Source organism: Cynocephalus volans, chromosome Y, assembly GCF_027409185.1.
Source record: "Cynocephalus volans isolate mCynVol1 chromosome Y, mCynVol1.pri, whole genome shotgun sequence".
Lineage (NCBI taxonomy): Eukaryota > Metazoa > Chordata > Mammalia > Dermoptera > Cynocephalidae > Cynocephalus > Cynocephalus volans.
The window spans coordinates 3,262,141-3,282,217 of NC_084479.1; the positions used below are offsets into that span (position 1 = coordinate 3,262,141).

The following is a 20,077-nucleotide window of genomic DNA, read 5'->3' on the forward strand; positions in this document are numbered from 1 at the left end:
CATTTCACTCTACGTCTTTATTTTAAAGTGGGTTTCTTGTAGCAACGTGTAGTTGCGGCTTATCTTTTATACACTCTGACAGTGTTTGTCTTTTATTTGGTGTATGTCAACCAAACATCACTTTGATGTTTAAAGTGATTAATGATGTCTTTGGATTAATTATTTCATTAATCAATCAATCCTGGTTCTTGATTTTCTTCCAGTTTTTCTGCTATTCTAGTTTTAATTGAGCGATTTTATCTGATTCCATTATTTTCTTCTCTCAACGTATCATTTATACTGCCTTAATTATTTTCCAAGTGGTTGCCCTTGAATTTGCAATATAAATTTACAGCTAATCCTACTCTTAAAAAGAACACCATAGCAGTTCATGGGTTATGCAAGAGAATTCCATATTCCTCCCTCTTGTCCCTTATAACACTGCTGCCATTCACTTTACTTATCCATAGATTATGCTTACCAAACTGTTTTAGTCCGTTATTGTGTTGCTATAACAGAAACACCTGAGACTGGGTAATTATAAAGAAAAGAGGTTTATTTGGCTTATGATTCTGGGAGAGCTGCATCTGGTGTGGGCCTCAGGCTGCTTTTGTACTCATGGCAGAAAGTGGCAGGTAGTGGTGGGTACAAGCAGATCACATGGCAAGAGGAAGCAAGAGAGAGAGAGGAGGTGCCAGGGTCCTATAAACAATAAGCTTTTGTGGGAACTCACTCATTAATCCTCCCTCCCCCAGGGAGAATATTAATCCATTCATGAGGGATCCACCTCCATGACTCAATCAGTTTCCAATACTGCCACATTGGGGATCAAATTTCCGCATGAGTTTTGGAGGGGAGAGCACATCCAAACTCCATAACAAACCAAAGCACTGTTTTAGTGATTATTTTGAACACATTTTTATGTTAAATCAATAAGAACAAAAAAAATAAAAAATACTTATTTGTCTTAATTATTGCTACTGTAATTTTCTTTCTTTGTAGATCCTAGTTTTCTTATCTACATCATTTTTTCTTTCTGAAATATTTAACATTTCTTCAGGTCTACTGGCAACAAGTTTTCTCAATTTTTTTGTTTGTTTCTTTGAGAAAATCATCTTTCTCTTTCACTTTTGAAGGATAATTTCATTGAATACCAAATTCAGAGTTAAAGAGTGGGTTTTACAACACGTTAAATATTTCACTCTTCTTGTTTGTCTGTGTTTGAAAAGATGTCTGATGTACTTCTTATTGCCCTCTTTAGCTAGGGTTTTCTTTTCCCACTTCCTTCAAGATTTTCTCTTTTTCTTTTATTTTCTGCCAATTGATTATATGCCTATATGTTGATTTTTTTTTTTTGTTATTTATCCTTCATTGTTTTCTCTGAGTTCCTAGATCTGTGATTTGATGTCCATCATTGATAAATATTTCTTCTGTTTTTTTTTTTTCTTGTGGTATTCCCATTACATGTATTCCCATACGCTTGTGTATGGATATGTTAATTTTTTTGTAGTTGTCTCATAGTTCTTGGAATTCCATTTTATCTTTTTCTTTTACTTTCCTTTTTCTTCTGTCTTAGCATTTCCATTTCATTGTTTCTTCAAGCTCACTGAGTCTTTCTTGGGCTGTGTCCAGTCTACTAGCAAGCCCATCAAATGCATTCTTTACTTGTTGTTATTCATTTTTTTGTTGAAACATAATTGATGGTTCATATTTGTGGGATGCAGAGTTGAATATTTTTCTTTATTTTTTTTAAGTGTTTTTGATTGCTAGCATTTCCTTTCGATTTTCTCTAGTTTTCTTCTCTGCTTTCTTTACCTGTCTATTCTTAAATTCTATCTGCTTTTTCCATTAGAGCTTTTGGCATGTTAATCATTGCTGTTTTAAATTCCTGGTCTGATAATTTTTACATCTTTGTCTGCCATATCTTTGTGTACCATATTTTGCCATATCTTTGTCTGGTTCTTAGGCTTGCTGTGTTTCTTCAAATTGTTGTTTTTGGGTTTTTTGGTTGTTGTTTTTTTTTAATTTTGTGTGTAAGTGTGCCAATTTTTGTTGACAGTTGGTGATGATGTACTTAGTAAAAGGAATTGAGGTAAATGGGTGTTTAGTTGTATAAAGTTTTATATAGGTGGGTAACTAAGATTTATTACTTCTTGCTATAGGTGGAGGAGGATGAAGTATCATCTGATGTTCTTATTTTTATTCATGTGATGTGTTTCTCTAGTGACCTCTTCTTAAATAAGGTCAGATATGCATTTCTTTCTGTTGAGAATCTTATTTTATAGGAGTTCTCTTGGTGAGGTCTTCAGGTGTAGGGGCAAGGGAAGTATGATTACTGTAATATATCTCAGTCTTTCATTGAGCTTGTATCCCTGGGCTGTGACCTTCATAGATGATTCTGTTTTGTTTTGTTTTTCTGCCTTTACTGAGACAGAAAGGCTAGAAAGAACTACCATGGGGTATTTCTCCTCCATCAAGTAGGTTAGCCTCTGGTAAAACTTCCTAGTCAGTTGGCTCTGGTAAAATAGTTTCCCTTAAACAGCCCTGTTAAAGGACTGAAGCTGTGGGTATATTTCAGAGTGCTGGTTTTATCTTCTCATCAGGAAAAGTATGAAAAGATTTTTTCCAGTTTTTATTATGAGACCTTGGTAGGGTAACAGTAAGTAAAACTAACAGAGACCCATACAAAAAAAACCTGCAAAAGACTGGTGCCTTGTAGTTATTAACTTTTATACTTTCTCATACTGAGACTCTAACAATATGTTGTTTATAGTTTAGGTTTTCTTACCATAGTACTTGTTCCCTCAAAATTTTCTGCTCTTGTAATGAATTCTATGTACTTACATGTCTGAATGGAAGTCTCTTGAAACATTTTTGGCTTAAAATTTATTTTGTCTAATGTTTCTCATTGTAGGGTAGAGTGTTCTGAATGTTTGTGAGATCTAGTTTGTTCATAGTGTTATTCAAGTCCTCTATTTCCTTATTTTTCTTCTATCTGTTTATTGTGAGCGTGTTATTAAAGTGTCTTAATATAAACAGCCTATTTTTTCCTTTAATTCTCTAAGTTTTTCCTTCATATGTTTTGATTAGTCTATTATTAAGTATGTAAATGTTTATAATTGTTATATTTTCTTGCTGTATTCAACCTACTTTGTCTATAGTAACATTTTTGGATTTGAATTTAATTTGTTGGATATTAGTATAGCAACCCGCTCTGTTTTGGTTACTATTCTCAGGCATCTCTTTTTCCATTCTTTCACTTTCAATATATTTGTTTTTGTACCTAAAAGGAATCTATTCAGCCAGTCTCAGTCTTTTTATTGTAGAGTTTAATTCATGTACATTTAAAGTATTACCAGTAAGAAGGGACTTAACTTCTGTCATTTTGCTATTTTTTTTTCTATGTGCTTTATAGTTTTTTGGTACCTTATTTCCCGTTTTGATGATGTGTTTAGTTGAGATTTTGTACTGAAATATTTTAATTCCTTTTTCATTTATTCTGTGTATATATTTTCTTTTCTTTGTGGTTACCATGGGTATTACACTTAATATTCCATAGTTTTAACTCTGTCATTTAAATTCATGCCAATGCTGATAACACCAAGATCAAAGTTTCAGATCTTGATCTCAGCCACTTACCAAAAACAAGTAAAAATAATTAAATTTATGCCAGACTAACTTCAGTAACATACAAAATTCCTGCTCCTTCATAGCTCTGTGCCATTGTTGCAGTTATTAATGTCACACAATTACATCTTTATACATTGTGTGTCCAAAAACATAGCCAATAATGTTTTTTTAATGCACTAATGTCTTAAATTATTTAGAGAACAAATTGTGCAATTGTACATTGTTAAGATAATACGAGATTTTATTGATGCTTATATCTTAGTCTTTATTTCCTCATACAGCTTCAGGTTGCTGTCCTTTCATTTCACCTTGCTGTACTCCCTTGAGCATTTCTCGAAGGGTAGGTCTAGTTGGCAGCAAACTTTCCTAGGTTTTGTTTGTTTGGGAATGTCTTTATTTCTCCCAAAGATATGAGTTTGTTGGATATGGCATTTTGGTTGATAGTTCTTTCCTTTTAACATTTTGAATACATTAGCCCACTGCCTCCTAGTCACCAGGGTTTCTGATGAGAAATCTACTAGTAATCTCATTAAAGCTCCTTTGTACTTAGAGAATGAGCAGTCACTTTTCTTTTTTTTTTTTTCTTTTTCGTGACCGGCGCTCAGCCAGGGAGTGCACCGGTCATTCTTACATGGGATCTGAACCCGCGGCGGCGGAGCGACGCCGCGCTGCTAGCGCAGCACGCTACCGAGTGCGCCACGGGCTCAGCCCCAAGCAGTCACTTTTCTTGATCTTGGTCTCTTTGAGTTCATCCTACTTTGAGTTTGATTTTATTTGATGTTTATATTTTTTTATTTCCTCAGATTTGTGAAATATGTCATCATTTTTTAAAAATAATCTTTCAGTCCCATTTCCTTCTCTCCTGTCCTTCATGAACTCCCACAAAGCATATTTTGGTCTACTTGATGATGTCCTACAGTTCCCTTAGGCCTGGTTAACTTTTCTTCATTCTATTTTACTTTCTCTTCCTGATTCTGTGCTCTTAATTGCTTTTTTTTATTTCAAGTTTGCTGATTATTTCTTCTGTCTGCTCAGTCTGCTTTTGAATGTCTTCACTGAATTTTTCATTGCAGTTATACTTTTTAGCTCCAGAATTTTCTTTTGGTTTCTCTGTAGGTTTTGTTTATTGGTGATTTTCATTTTGTTCATGCATCATATCTTGACTTTTTCTGCTTCTTTTAGTTTTCTGAGTTTACTAAAGACAGTTTTTAAATTATTTTCTGGTAAGTGTGCCATTTGGTCTTTCTTTTGTTGATTTCTTTCTTTTCCTTTGAATGGACCATACTTTCCTGTTCTTTTTGTGTTTTTTGTTCTTGTTGTTGTAGAAAATGAATATTTGAATATTCATTGTAATTTTGGAAATCAGATTCTTCCTTCCCAGAGTTTGCTTGGATTTTTTTGTTTGTTATTGTGTAGGCTGAGTTTGTACTGGGAATCAGACTAAGTAGAAGCTGAAAGTCTTCTGAAATCATTTCTCAGTCTGCACCCTTCCCAGACACATGTAGTTACTTTCTACATTTCCTTGTGTAAGCAGTTTCTTTTGAATGTTTTCATTCATAAATGTTTGGCTCCTACAAGATGAAAAAGAGAAAAATGAAGCAAGAAAAGCTTTGGCCCTTTAAGTCATCTGAAAGTTGTTTCAGCAGGAGTAGGAAGGGCTTGCAAAATGGGTGGAGATGTGACATTGACTGCCCACGTCCGTCTGCATCTCCTTATCTCCTTAATCAGGAGAAGCAATTAGAGCACAAATCCTGATATTTGGATGCTGAGGTCTTTACTGACAGTATTGGCTCCTGCAACCTGCTCCAGAAGTGTTTGCATGGTAGACTGCCACAGTGCTGATTAGTTAAAGATGGATGGTTGCTTTTGAGCTAAATCCTAAAATTGATTGGTAGATTTAAAATTGATTTTGATGCTATATTTAACTATGACCACAGAAGAATGATTCATTCCCTAAGTTTATGAGAATCTTTAAATTCTTATTTAAAGATAACTTGTTAACTCTATTGTTCACCATATCTGTTGTACATTCTAGAGTCTTGGCAATAAATGAAATAGGTGAATGAATACTCCTGGAGTCTTTATTCCAGAGAGATCAGTATGCTATACAACATTAAAAAAATATATATGTAAATAGATCAAATTTCTGGTACTGAGATTAGAGACAGGTTTCTTCATTTCTTCTCAAAGAGAGGAATAAGACATTATTATAATGTTTGAATAGTTCTCAAAGTTTGGTGTACATCAGAATCATTGGCATGGGTTATTAAAATATAGTTTGCTGGACTTCTCTCCCAGTGTTTATGACTCGGTAAGTATGGAATGGGGCTCAAGAATTTGTATTTCTTAGAGGTTCTCATGGGATGCTGAAGCTACTGGTCTGACAATTGTATTTTGAGAACCACTGATAATAATCAGTGATATTTTTAGCTGTATTGAGTTTCCATGAGTTGTTTACTACAAAGTACAGTTTGTCAAAGCAATTTAGGGTAGACCAAAATAGATGTGTAGAGCTTACTGCATGGCACCTTCTGTAGTATTTAGAGAGGCATTAACAGTTGTTCCAAGGGAGGTACTTTAAAATATGTACCTTAAACAAAAGGCTTGTACTTTGTTTATCTGTGCTTGTCTTTGATATAGTCCAGCCCTATTTTTCATGCAAAATGCATATTATAAAAGCCGTAAGAAATCAAACAAATTAAGAAACTTTAACAGTAGGTGCTATTGTTCCCTACCTATTGGGTAACCGTATAAGGTTTTACTTTCTGACAAATCTCTTAAATTAATCCATTCTATTGTGCTAGCCAAGTGCTAACATGGGGGTTACCTTGTAATTTTGCTATTAATTTATGTTCCCTGTTAAAGATAGAACAGAGTTTGAGTCATTTTGTTGTTATTTAAGAAAGTAATACATTAAATAAAAAATGTTTTTATTTTAGAACTATTCGTCAGTTGGCACAGGAGCATTTTTTTTTAATGTGCACCAGATGTTGTATGGGACACAGGCCTCTGCTCTTCTTCATTACTCTACTCTTTACCATTTTGGAGGTGAGACATTTTTAAATGTCTAATATGATTAATTCTTTAAAAAAAATTCAGGAGTTTTCAGTTTTAGCTTATTAAAGTTGGGACAGGGCCAGCCCCGTTGCTCACTCTGGAGAGTGCGGCGCTGGTAGCTCCAAGGCCACGGGTTCAGATCCTATATAGGGATGGCCGGTGTGCTCACTGGCTGAGCGTGGTGTGGACAACACCGTGCCAAGGGTTGCCATCCCCTTACCGGTCCAAAAAAAAAAAAAAATAGGGACAGTCATTATTAATAAATAAAATTGTAATTTGTACATTGTAGACTGGTTTTTACTTTTTGTTTTTTTTATCTTAGGAAAAAGTATACTACCTTCTTTTGTCATTGAATAAAGTATTGCCACGTAATTTTCAATCTTTGGGTTTTTAAAAAATATTATATGGATTCTGAGCATGGACTTGTGAGTTCATGTTGTTTTAAATTAATATTTCAGAGCACAGCAAGAGAGAGAGGTAAACATTCGGGTGACTATTTCACACTTTTACGGCACCTTCTTAATTATGCTTACAATAGCAATATTAATGTTCCCAATGCTGAAGTTCTTCTCAACAATGAAATTGATTGGCTCAAAAGGATTAGGGTAAGTTAAATCACATTCAGTTTATGAAGTTACTGTTAAATTGGCTATCTTATTAAAAGAGTATTTATAGTTTTAAGTATTCATTCAAAAGAAAATCTCTGAGAATAAAAACCAAATATATACTTTTTATAGGTGATTAATAATTCATGATTCATAGAAAGCATGCACAACTAGTTTTGTTTAAATTTGTTACTCTTCCTGGAACTAGGAATGGTGTTATTCTGTTTCCTTTATTTTGGTATTTTTGGCCTTCTTTGCAAATTATTATCATACTGCACAAATTTTTTTTTTAACCAGAGTCCTGATAGGTTGGTCCATATATCTAACAATATATACATAACTACGTGATATCTTTTAATTATACAGAGAGTTTTGTGACAATATTTTTCTGAAACATACTTGTAGAACTTTTGGCTTCAGATTAGCATTCTAGTAGTAGTTTATAAAGCCTGCTATGGAGCAGGTAATTGCCCTCTATGATGAGCTATCCTGTGCGCTGTAGGATGTTAAGCAGCATCCTTGGCCTCTACTAGGTACCATTTCATTTGTAAACCCCCCAAATTTCCCATTGTCCTAAGGGGGCAAAATTGCTCATGCTTTCTATCCTAAAGACTTCCGAAGAAGAAATAAGAAACCACCTGAATGCGGGAAGGTCTGGGGAAATTATATATTAGATCTCACTCCCCTCTAGCTCTTTTTTTGTTTTGTTTTTTTTTACCCCTCTGTTCTTTCCTCTCTTTTGCCTGTAATATTTTTCCTTTGGCAGGATAATATTCAAAACACAGGTGAAACAGGTGTTGAAGAGCATATCTTGGAAGGACACCTTGGGGTAACAAAAGAGTTGTTGGCCTTCCAAACGCCTGAGAAAAAGTATCACATTGGTTGTGAAAATGGAGGTGCAAATCTTGTTAAAGTAGGTTCTAAATTTTGGTACTAAACTAATTATCATGGTCTTTTAAATGTTTGTTAGCAAATCTCACTGATACATTATCTTAACCTTTCCTTATTACTTGTCTTATAAAAAGATTTATCTCTGTAGAAGTTACAGGAATTTTTAAATGTGTTCCTCACCTTATTTGAGAGATATTTTAAAGTAGTTACAAATCAGAGTTGAAATAAAATGTTTTGGAAAGCCAGTTAGCAGCATTATTTTATTTGCTGTTTAATAAAGCCGAAGTTTTACTTCATCAAACTTTAAAATGGGAAATACTTTTATCTTGTAAGATTTCTCATTTTTCTCATCATATTTCTTAATGAATTTCTTCACCTGTCTTATAATTTCTTCACTTCTCTTATAATCAAGGGTATAATTTTAATGCATTTTATAAAATGAGTTTATTTCAGTGCATATCTGATTAAAGATTTATTTAGAATGTCATTTTTCTTCAGTACATTTTGCATCTCTTTTGTAACACTTTAAAATATCTAATCTGGAGCTGTCTGGTTATCTCAGCTGTTTAGAGCACAGCCTTGTAATACCAGGGTCAAGGGTTCAGTTCCCTGTACAGGCCAGCTGCCAAAAAATAAAAATAAAAATAAAATAAAATGACAAAAAGTTAAGAAACTTCTTTACATAAATAAACATACAAATACGTATATAATCTGTAAAATTTATTGTGCTTATTAATTGTACTCATTAGTTTTTGAATTAGAATTTTTTTATTAGAAAATCCAAAATTGTATTTGAGATATAAAGAGATGATGAATTATGTCAAATAGTTATAAAAGTATTTTATCCTGAGACATATTTTTTCTAAAATTTGTATTTTTACTAGTAATATAGGATTTTCCCCTAACTTTTTAGGAATTAATTGATGATTTCATCTTTCCTGCATCGAAAGTTTACCTGCAATATATGAGAAATGGAGAACTGCCAGCCAAGCAGGCTATTCCAGTCTGTAGTTCACCAGTAACCATCATTGCTGGTTTTGAACTACTTGTAACATTAGCTGTTGGCTGTGTAAGGAATCTCAAACATATAGTAGACTGTTTGACTGAAATGTATTACAAAGGCACAGGAATAACTAGTAAGTATTTTAAATTGTGAAGCTGTTTTTGTTGGTCAATGATGTAAAATTCTGGGGTTTTTTTCTTTTAGTAAGTTTAGCTTGTGTTGGTTTTCTTAGCAACTAGTTTAACATTTTTAGCAATCCGGTCTACAATTAAGACATTATAAGCAGAGAACATTAATACGGAAAATTTTTCCAACGTGTATTTTTAATGTGTCCATGCAGGTGGTTTAGGTAACTTAGTGCAAAAAGTTTTATTTAATCGTATGTGAAATAAATTCCTAACTGCATAATAACAAGAAGTCAAATTTGATACCATAAAAATTCATACTTAAAATGTATGCATTGGAAAGATTTTCATGTCTTGTCTTAGGATTTACTTAATGTTATTTTTATTGAGTTCTTAGAAATATATGGTTTTCAAGATCAGAATATATGAGAAAAGAATATTTGAATGAATTTTGTTATGCTCTGAGTCCACATCAATCCCACAAAATGACTAATTCTTTTCAGATTTTACAAGAACTGAAACTCACCAAGGGAGAGGAGCACAAGAAAATAGTATAAAATCTATTTTGTTATATGAGAAAACCAAGGCTTAAGAATATTTATTGTATATATTAAATGTATAAGACAGTGTTCAGTATAAATCTTTAAGAACATATGAAATTATCTTTGTTATGTTCTCTTTTAGAAATTAAAGTAAGTTTTCGATCACATTTTAGGAGTTTCTTGCTAAATTTACTGCTTAAAAGGTCAAGTATTTGATTTACCAAGTGGAATGTATACAGTGAGAGTTTTAGGTGTTTTTTTTTTTTTAACTAAATCTTTTAAGTTAATTTATTTAGGTAATGCATTTATATGTCTGTATTTTTCAGATATAAAAAAGGATGTAGGGCTGGCTGGTTCACTTAGCTGGTTAGAGCATGGTATTCTAACACCAAGGTCAGGGGTTTGGATCCCCATACTAGCCAGCCATCAAAAAAAGAGAAAGAGGATGTATATTAAAAATTAACTTTCTACCCATGTGATATTCCTGGTCCAGAGATTGTTTCTGTATATGCAAGTTCCACATGTGTATATCTCTTTAGTTTTTGTTTTTTGTTTTTTACTCAGAAGGAAATAGGCTAAACAATGTTGTTAACTTTTTGTTTTGCTTTGCACTCAGTGATATATCTGTGAGCATTTGAAGGTCTAATTGTTTATTAGCTAAGTAAATGCAGTTCAGTATAATATAGTTTATGTAGTCTTTCTCCAAGGTAGTTATTAATGTTTAAATTGTTTGGGGTTTTATGCTAGGTAGAGGAAGATATACAGTGATTAGTAGTTTTCAGTACTTTCATTTTTTTCTTCTTTTTACGCCCCCAGGTAGGATCACAGTACTTTCAAGTACACATCTCATTGGCTCTTCACAATAAAACTGTGGATATAGGCAAAGTAGTGTTAGTCTGTTATCATTTAATAAGGAAGGAAGCATGTTTATGTGAAGTTTGCAGTTTTTATGAGTCGGAATCTTGACTGGAATCTAACTCATCTTATATATAATTAAAACTTTTCTCAATGTTCTGGTTTATTTATATAAAGTTCTATCCACATGAATTGATGATCTTATTTAAAGTACAAAAATATTTTAACAGGAGAGTTTATAATGATTAAATAAAGCTGAAACTATGGTTAACACATAGAACTTTAATACTTGACTATCTTTTAGGACTATTTCTAACTGTCAATAAAAACGTGTGCTGGAGATCTGTGGAAATGAAAATTTAGAATACTGTTTCAGAGTGGCTGTAGTGCTAAAGGAATTAATTTTTCAGCATAATGGAACCAGTGAACCAGAATCATTGTTTTCATATAAGTATCTTTTTTCTTCTCTCAGCTTATGAAGCACTTGCTGAGTGGGAATACCTGCCACCTGTTGGACCTCGCCCACCAAAAGGATTTGTGGGACTCAAAAATGCAGGTGCTACTTGTTACATGAATTCTGTGATCCAGCAGCTGTACATGATTCCTTCCATCAGAAATAGTATTCTTGCAATTGAAGGCACAGGTAGTGATATAGATGATGATATGGTCAGGGATGAGAAGCAGGACAGTGAGGTAAATTTTAATTATCAATATTTTCTCTTTGTGAAGATTCTGATACCAGAATATTGTACTTTCATAGTATTGTTCACTTTTAGAATTTTGTACTTTCATAGTATTGTTCACTTTCATAGGATTTTTTTGAACTACACATGTGATAATCTCAGAGCCGCTACCTCAGGCAGATTACATACTCATTATGTAATGGATTTGAAACTCCAGTTGATAATTTTTATCACAGTTTTCTATTTGTCTTTAAAGTACAGTAAATACAATCATTTTTCCTGTGACATTGTAAATATATTTTGGTGTTTATAAAATGATACATCTATTCATTTTTAATAATTAAATTGTATTTTTATTCTCAAAAAATTTTTAAGTATAATTCATTTAATTTATATAACATTTTAGACTGTTTCTGAGTTTTATAATCTGTGCTTATTCTAAAGATTCTTTTAACATTTTTCTCAAATTTTGGCTCTGCTAAAGAGACAAACTTGTTTCATAAATAATGCTACTTGACCTGTTAACAATATTAGTAGACAATAGCAGGTAATTAGGCTGCTTAGTAAAATTATTCAGTGCAGAATAAAAAAGTAGAAAAGTTAAAGTTTTAGTGGCATATCAGAGGATACATAAATATGTTATGGCTCTTCTAAATGTGAATATGGAAGACTTATGTTTTGATAGTGTTTATATCCAAACTGTATCTTTCTTTACTTTTTCTGTCATTTATGTTGATAGGAAATAAATATAGAAATCAGAATATCCTAATTCCTACATTTCTTCCCTTCAGTGGTCAGAAATAGTTTGGGTAGTGGTTCATCACTTAGAAAAATTCTGAAATGTACGCCTGCTTCCACTTTTCCGAGAGCTAATAAATTATGCTATGCAGGCATTAGGATCTGGGTAGTTTCTTAAGAATCTACATAATTGGTGCCCATATCAATACCTGGTTAAGAACCACTGTTGGAAGGAAAACAGAATTTAAATTCTTATTCTATAGCCCATGCTGCTGCTAGGGTATTGAGTTAAACACAGATAGACATGGCTAACCATATCAGCAAGAAGTAAATGAGGCAGACACAATATTATAAAATTTCAAATTAGACATCCTTTGTGCTTGGTTCTCTGTACTTTTTGTCTCGACACTGTGCTACAATGTGATTGCCTGCCTGCCTATTAACTAGTTCCTTTGTCTAGACTGTAAACTTCTAAAGGGTAGAAACTAGGTATTGTTTATTTGTATATCCTCAATCTCAGATACAGAGCAAAGCATATAGAAAGATGTTCTATTATCTGTAAAACAACCAAATTGTGCTCTGTAATCCTGATTTTATGACCTTTAGAGTTCTCTCTGTGCTGTTTCTGCTACAACTACTCTTCACAGCTATATTCATTGAATGTTAGTAATTCCAATCATGTCACATAAATTCTCTCCTGTAATTCATGAAGAGTGTATTTTCCCCATAAGAAGATATTTAATCCTAGAAAGGCTAAGTTTTTCCCCCAGAATCAGTTATAGTAGATCACTCATTCTCCAGTTCTGTCTACTTGACCAAACTTTACTAAGTTATACTACCTCCATTGGATGTTCAAGGCTTTTAATTTATTATCCTATTATGACCACCTGTGAAATCTTTTAAGACAGCGCATCTATGAAATAAGCACTGTAGTAAAAACAGTATAGTAAATTGGAAGTTAAGTGCTTTGGTCGCTATCTGGTATTTGTTTCTGTTTATTTCGCTATATTTTTAAAGTTAATTAAAAATATAAATTTCGTTATATTTTTAAAGAGCTCATGTTTTTTGGTCTCTAGAGTAATGTTAATGTTCGAGATGATGTGTTTGGATATCCTCATCAATTTGAAGACAAACCAGCATTAAGTAAAACCGAAGATAGGAAAGAGTACAATATTGGTGTGCTAAGACACATTCAGGTCATCTTTGGTCATTTAGCTGCTTCCCAACTACAATACTATGTGCCTAGAGGATTTTGGAAACAGTTCAGGTAAGTTATGGGTGGATACTTCATAAAAATCTCAATATACTAACTTTAAAATTTTTAAATATTTGTTTCGTAACAGAAGTAGTAAAAATTGTCACAATAAAGAGGCAGTATTTTTTTCTCTCAAGATGTAATTAACATTTTATTTTGTAATATTTATAAATTATACAAAACTGAAATACTGAAATCTAGTTAGCTCCTTGATTCAATAATTCTCAACTGAAACAAATGTCAGGTATAATATTTTATCTATATAGATTTTTGTTTATGTGTCTTTAAGGTTTTTTTTAGTAATATGACCATGATACTGTTATCACATTTAAATATACCTTCCTTAATATTACTAAACATCCCATTCACTATTTAAATTTTTCTACTTTAATTTTTTGTGCAATGTGATTTTTTTAAAGCAGAGTTAGGGACGATTCACTGTAGTTGGCTAATATGTCTATGAGTCTCTCTTAACAAATAGGTTTCTTCTCTGATTTTTTTGGTGCGTTGGTTAGTTGGGTTGGGTTTTTTGGTTTTTTGGGTTTTGTTTTAATTAATTTATTTTTAATTGATTATACAAGCTGACCATCAACACCTATACATAAGATGTAATAATGATCAGGTCAATACTATTAGCATTAGTTGGGTTGGATTTCATTTTTTGTGTTTTGTTTGTTTTTTGCAATTATTATTGCAATGAAGAAATGAGGTAGTTTGCCCTTGTAAGTTTCCCACAGTCTGGATTTTCCAGATTACATTTCTGTGGTTTTGTAGTATTTTCTTTGTATTGTAAGTTTGCAAGCCATATGGTCTGTCACAGCTACTCAACTCTGATCTTATAACAAGAAAGCAGTTATAGACTATACTTAAATGAATGGGTGTGGCTGTTTTAAAGTTTTATTCATGGTCACTGAAGTTTGAATTCATATTATTTCAGTTGTCATTAAATATTGTTATTATTTTTGTTGTTGTTGTTCATTTTAAGAACTATAAAGCCATTCTCAACTTACAGGCAGTCCTTTGGCAATGGGCCAGATTTGGCTTGTAGGATGTAGTTTGCTTACCCTTGTTCCAGAGGCTTGATTCATGTATGACTTTATTCCCTTTTTTCTATTACCCCCTTGAGTAGTAATTTTACTTCCATAGGGAGATACAAAATGTCTTTATATGTCTCTTTTTTGTGATATTGAGGTGAGGCATTGGTCATCATTGACCAAGTCCATTATTTCATTAAGATTACAAAGTGGTAACATTATAATTTTATCATGCTTTATTAGTTAACTAGATTGGGTTTATAAAGAGAAGTTTTCCCACACTGATTAGTTAATTATCCTAACATACAGGTCTATAGGAAAACCAGGATAAATGCTATTTTCTTTTCCTTTATATTTTACAAGTTTAAAAAGGAATCATATAGTTCCCTAGTATTGCCTTCCAAAATGTAACTAGTAAGATTGGGTCTTTTTTTAGGTTTTAAAATACTCAATTACATCTTGATATTGTTTCCTTTGTTTCACAAATTTTATCACACAGTGGTAAAACATTACAGCATAACTACAACATTCTTTTAAGCAAAGAGATCTTATATCTTCAGGGATACCTTTCCTTATGTATATTAGCATGTTATTTTGATTTCTTTTGGAATTCACAAGTTTATATTGCAGTGACTCCCCATTATATCTCAGTAAAAATTTCTGTATTCCAAAGGCTGAACTGTTAGCCTAGGTCATAAGAATGATTTGCATATGTAATACTTCTTCCCTCTTTCAGATCTGAATCTTACTATATATATGCCTTGCTCTCCTCTCCACCTATTTCAGTACTATTTTACTAGCTTATGCCATCTCTCCCTAAAGACTTTTCAGCATACTAGTCAACATTTCTATTCTTGTTTTTCCAAATAACTCTAATACTTTGAGCATTTAAAAAAATCTTTCTCTCAAGTATGTATGTGTCTGCATGTATGTATAACAACTACATGTAATTACATAATCATATATGCGAAAATCAGTAGCATTTTTATACAATCAACTAGCAGAAAAATAAATCAGGAACGCTTAGCCCATTACAGTAGTCACCAAAAAAAATTAAAAACCTAGGAATAAAGTTAACCAAGGATGTGAAAATCTCTAAATAAGAACTACAAATCACTGTTGAGAGAAATTAAAGAGGACACAGGAAGATGGAAACATATCCCATGCTCTCGGATTGGAAGAATTAACATTGTGAAAATGTTCATATAACCCAAAGTGATCTGCAGATCCAACATAATCCCCGTCAAAATTCCAATGACATTCTTCTCAGAAATGGAAAAAAACAATTATAATTTATAAGGAATAACAAAAGACCATGAATAGCCAAAGCAGTCCTGAGCAAAAAAAATAAAGCTGGAGACATAACATCACCTGACGTTATACTATACTACAAAGCTGTAGTAACCACAGCAGCAGGGTACTGGCATAAAAACAGACACATGAACCAGTGAAATAGAATAGAGAACTCAGAAATCAGTCGATACACCTACAGCCATCTGATCTTCGACAGAGGCACTAAGAACACACACTGAAGAAGAGACTGCCTTTTAGTAAACGGTGCTAGGAAAATTGGACATTCATAGGTAGAAGAATGAAACTAGACCTGTCTCTCTCGCCATATACCAAAATCAACTCAAAATGGATTAAAGAATTAAATATACATTCTGAAACAATAAAACCTCCCTCCTTCAAGGAAACATAGGGGAAACACTTCAAGAAGTAGTAGGACTAGGCATAGACTTTATGGATACGACCTCAAAAGTGGAGGCAACCAAAGGAAAAATAAACAAATGGGAGTATATCAAACTAAAAAGCTTTTGCATAGCAAAAGAAGCAACACAGTGAAAAGACAACCAATAGAGTGGGAGAAAATATTTGCAAAAATATGCATCTTACAAAGGATTAATATCCAGAAAATAAAAGGAACTCAAACAGCTTAACGGCAAAAAACCAAGTAACTTGATTAAAAAATGGGCAAAGGAGCTGAATAAACATTTCTCAAAGGAACATATACAAATGGGCGACAGACATATGAAAAAATGCTCAGTGTCACTCAGCATTCAGGAAATGCAAATCAAAACCACTTCAAGATATTTCTCTCCAGTTAGGCTGGCTAATATCCAAAAGATTAGGAAAAATAAATGCTGCCAAGGATGTGGAGAAAAGGGAACCCTCCTATACTGTTGATGCAGGCTTTATGGAAAAAGGTATAGAGGTTTCTCAGACAATTACGGATAGATTACCATACGACCCAGCTATCCCTCTGCTGGGTATTTATAGATACCTAAAGGAATGGAAATCATCATACTGAAGGGATCCTTATACTCACGTTTATTTCAGTGCTATTTACAGTAGCCAAGAGTTGGAATCAGCCTAAATGCCCATCATCAGATGAGTGGATAAGGAAAATGTAGTATATCCACACGATGGAATACTACTCTGCTATAAATAAGAATTAAATATTACCATTTGCAGCAACACAGATGGACTTAGAGAAAATTATATTAAATAGATAAGCCAGGCACAGGAAGACAAATACCACATGTTCTCACTTATGTGTGGGAGCTAATAAAAATAAATAAATAAATATACAAACAAATAAATGGGGGGGGGAGAAAACAATCACAATAATTCCTTGAACATGTTAAGTGAACAGATATGATGTTAATAGGCGATAGGGGAGAGAGGAAGGGAGGAAAAGGATGAATTGGTAAAGGGACAGGAAAATCAACTACCTTGTATATTGATGAGTTAAAATAAAAAAATGTTTTAAGTATTTATGTATCTGCATGTATGTATAACACTTATGTGATTACGTAATTATCTACATTGTGATTATAGAACAAAAACTGTACACATGTATGTATACATCTAGTTTTGCTCCCCTGTAATGTATTTGTATTTAAATGCATTAAATTATAATGTATTTGTACTTAAATATAATGTATTTGTATTCCTGTTATTCTCAGTTATTCCCTTCATATAATGGCTATGTTTCAGATACATAATATATTGGTATATTTTCTCTTGTTGTGGTTAAGTTTATATGATATAAAAATTACATTGTAGTCATTTAAAAGCATACAATTCAGTGGCATTTAGTACATGCAAATGTTTGTGCACCCATCACTACTACCTTGTTTCAGAACATTTTCAGAATATTTCCTGAAAAGGAAGTCTCGTGCCCATTAAAGAATCATTCCCGAGTCTGTCTCTCTTCCATCTGTAGCAACAAGAAATTATCTTTCTCTTTGTATGCGTTTGCTTATATCCGATATTTTGTATAATCTTAATCATGTGATCTGTAGCCTTTTCTAACTTCTTACACTAAAACCTAATGTTTAAGGTTCATCCGTGTTGGAACACATATGAGAACTTCATTTATTTCATGGCTGAATGATAGATTATTGTGTGAATAAACCATGTTCTGTTTACCCATTCATTTGTCGGTGAACATTTTAGATAGATGGTTTCCATCTTTGAGCTGTTGTTGATAGTGCCTCTGTGAACATTCATGTACAATTTTATGTGTGGACATAATGTTTTTATTCTTTTGTTATATACTGAGAGGAATGCAGTTGCTCAATCATATGGTAATTCTTTGTAATGTTTTGAGGAATCAGCAAATTGGTTTCCATAACGCCTATAGTATTTTACTTTTCCACCAGCAAATTATGAGTGTTGCAATTTCTCTACATCCAACCTTGCTATTTTTATTTTTTAAATTATAGCCATCTGTGTGTGTGTGAAGTGTATGTCATTGTGAATTTGATTTGCCTTTCCCTAATGACTAGTATTGTTGAGCAAACATCTTTTCATGGGCTTGTTAGCCATTTACATTATTTTTTTTTTGAGGACGTGTTTATTCATATACTTATCTCCATTTTTAAAATTGTGTTTGTCCTTTTGTTGTTGAGTTGTAGGAGTTCTTTGTATATCTTTTGTATATTTGTTATATTAGGTCCTTAAAGATAAGTGACTTAGGAATATTTCAAAATACTGTCTTTTAAATATTTTGATAATATCCTTTGATGCACAAAAGTTTTAAATTTAGATGAAGTCTTTTTTATCTTTTTTTGTTTAAAGTTTGTTTGTTTCAGGTTTTTACTTGGATTTACTTTTTTGTGTGTGTGGTAAAATGTACCTGACATAAAAATTTATCATTATAACAGTTTTTAGATGTCTGGTTTAGTGGCATTACATGGCTTTAGATTTTGTGCATAACGATTCATCTCCAGAACTTTATCTTCCTAAATGAAAACTCTATACATTAATAACTCCCTTATTCCCCCAAACTGATTTTTGTATTGATTTCATACCCAGCTAATTTACTAAATTCTTTTATTAGTAAAATCTCTGTAGATGAAAACTTAACTGAGATGAAAAATACACTGAATGGGTTTAAACAGGAAATAAGACATTGCAGAAGAGAAGATTTATTAGAACTATTCATTGTGAAACACAGGAGGAAGTGAATTTTTTTTTTAAAAAAGGAAGTAGCATCACAAAGCTGTGGAACATTAAGTCTATTTTTTTCTAATGCTAATATTTCTAATTTTCAAACATTACTGGCATAATTTTTAACACTTCTAGCCCTTTGGGAAACTGTCAGTTTTTAACCACTTATATATACATTTAATGTAGAACTAAGCAATTCTACTCCTAGGTATTTACCCAAGTGAATTGAAAACTGATGTTTTCATAAAATTCTGTATGTGAATGTTTAGAGCAACTTTATCAACAATTACCAAAACCTGGAGACAACTTTTGTCCTTCAAATGGCTAATGCAAAAGCTGCGGTACATCCATAACCATGAAATACCATACAGCAGTAAAAAAAAAAAAAAAAAAGCTACTGATAGTCTCAACTGAGCTAAAGATTCTCACATATTATGCTAAGTAAGGAAATTTTTTAAAAAGTCTCAAAACTAAATATTATAGCCAAAGATTCTACAGAGAAAGAAAATTACAGACCAACATGTCTTTGAATACTGGTGCAGAAGTCTTTAACTAAATACCAGCAAACCAAATTCAGCAGCTTGTTAAAAGGATTATATACCATGACCAAGTTGGATTTATTCCAGGAATGCATGGATGGTTCAAAGGGAAAATCAATCATTGTGTTACATCATATTAGCAGAATGAGGGAGAAAATCTCACAGGGTTATCTCAGTTGATGCAGAAAAAGCATTTGACAGAATTCAGCTCCTTTTCATGATAAAAACAATCAACCAAAAAGAAATAGAAGGGAACTGCCTGAACATAATAGTCATGTATGAAAAACACATAGCACTCAAAATTCTTAAAGACTAAAAGCTTTTAATCTGAGATAAAGAACAAGACAAGGATTCCCCCTTTACCATGTCTGTACAGCACAGTACTGTAGACCTAGCCAGAGCTTTTAGGGAAGAAAAAGAAATAAAAATTGGATCCAATTTGGAAGGGAAGAAATAAAATTATTTTACAGATGCTATGATCTTATATGTAGAAAACCCTAAAAATACTACAGAAAAAATTGTTAGAGTGAATAAATAGATGAATTAGGTAAAGGAACAGGATACAAAGTCATTACAATCTGAAAAGGAATTTATGAAAACTTATTTACAATATCAGAAAGACTAAAATACTAAATAGGTACTAATTGTATTATGGAAACTATGAAACATTGCTGTTAAATTAA

The 20,077-nt window shown here is 32.5% G+C and overlaps 1 protein-coding gene across 6 annotated transcripts in view; it reads left to right on the forward strand.

Annotated features, from left to right (window-relative positions):
- LOC134368992 (probable ubiquitin carboxyl-terminal hydrolase FAF-X) overlaps positions 1-20,077 on the forward strand; it is a 133,438-nt gene that overhangs the window by 92,937 nt on the left and 20,424 nt on the right. For 5 of the 6 annotated variants that reach the window (XR_010022585.1, XM_063085218.1, XM_063085220.1 and 2 more), the window contains 6 exons: positions 6,549-6,657; positions 7,125-7,271; positions 8,038-8,184; positions 9,076-9,298; positions 11,160-11,380; positions 13,185-13,375. Coding sequence is in view for 5 of the 6 variants with exons in the window: in XM_063085218.1 (XP_062941288.1) it covers positions 6,549-6,657; positions 7,125-7,271; positions 8,038-8,184; positions 9,076-9,298; positions 11,160-11,380; positions 13,185-13,375 (1,038 nt within the window). In the remaining variant the exon portion in view is untranslated. The remainder of the gene's footprint in view (positions 1-6,548; positions 6,658-7,124; positions 7,272-8,037; positions 8,185-9,075; positions 9,299-11,159; positions 11,381-13,184; positions 13,376-20,077) is intronic. The other variant, XM_063085222.1, reaches the window with a different exon arrangement.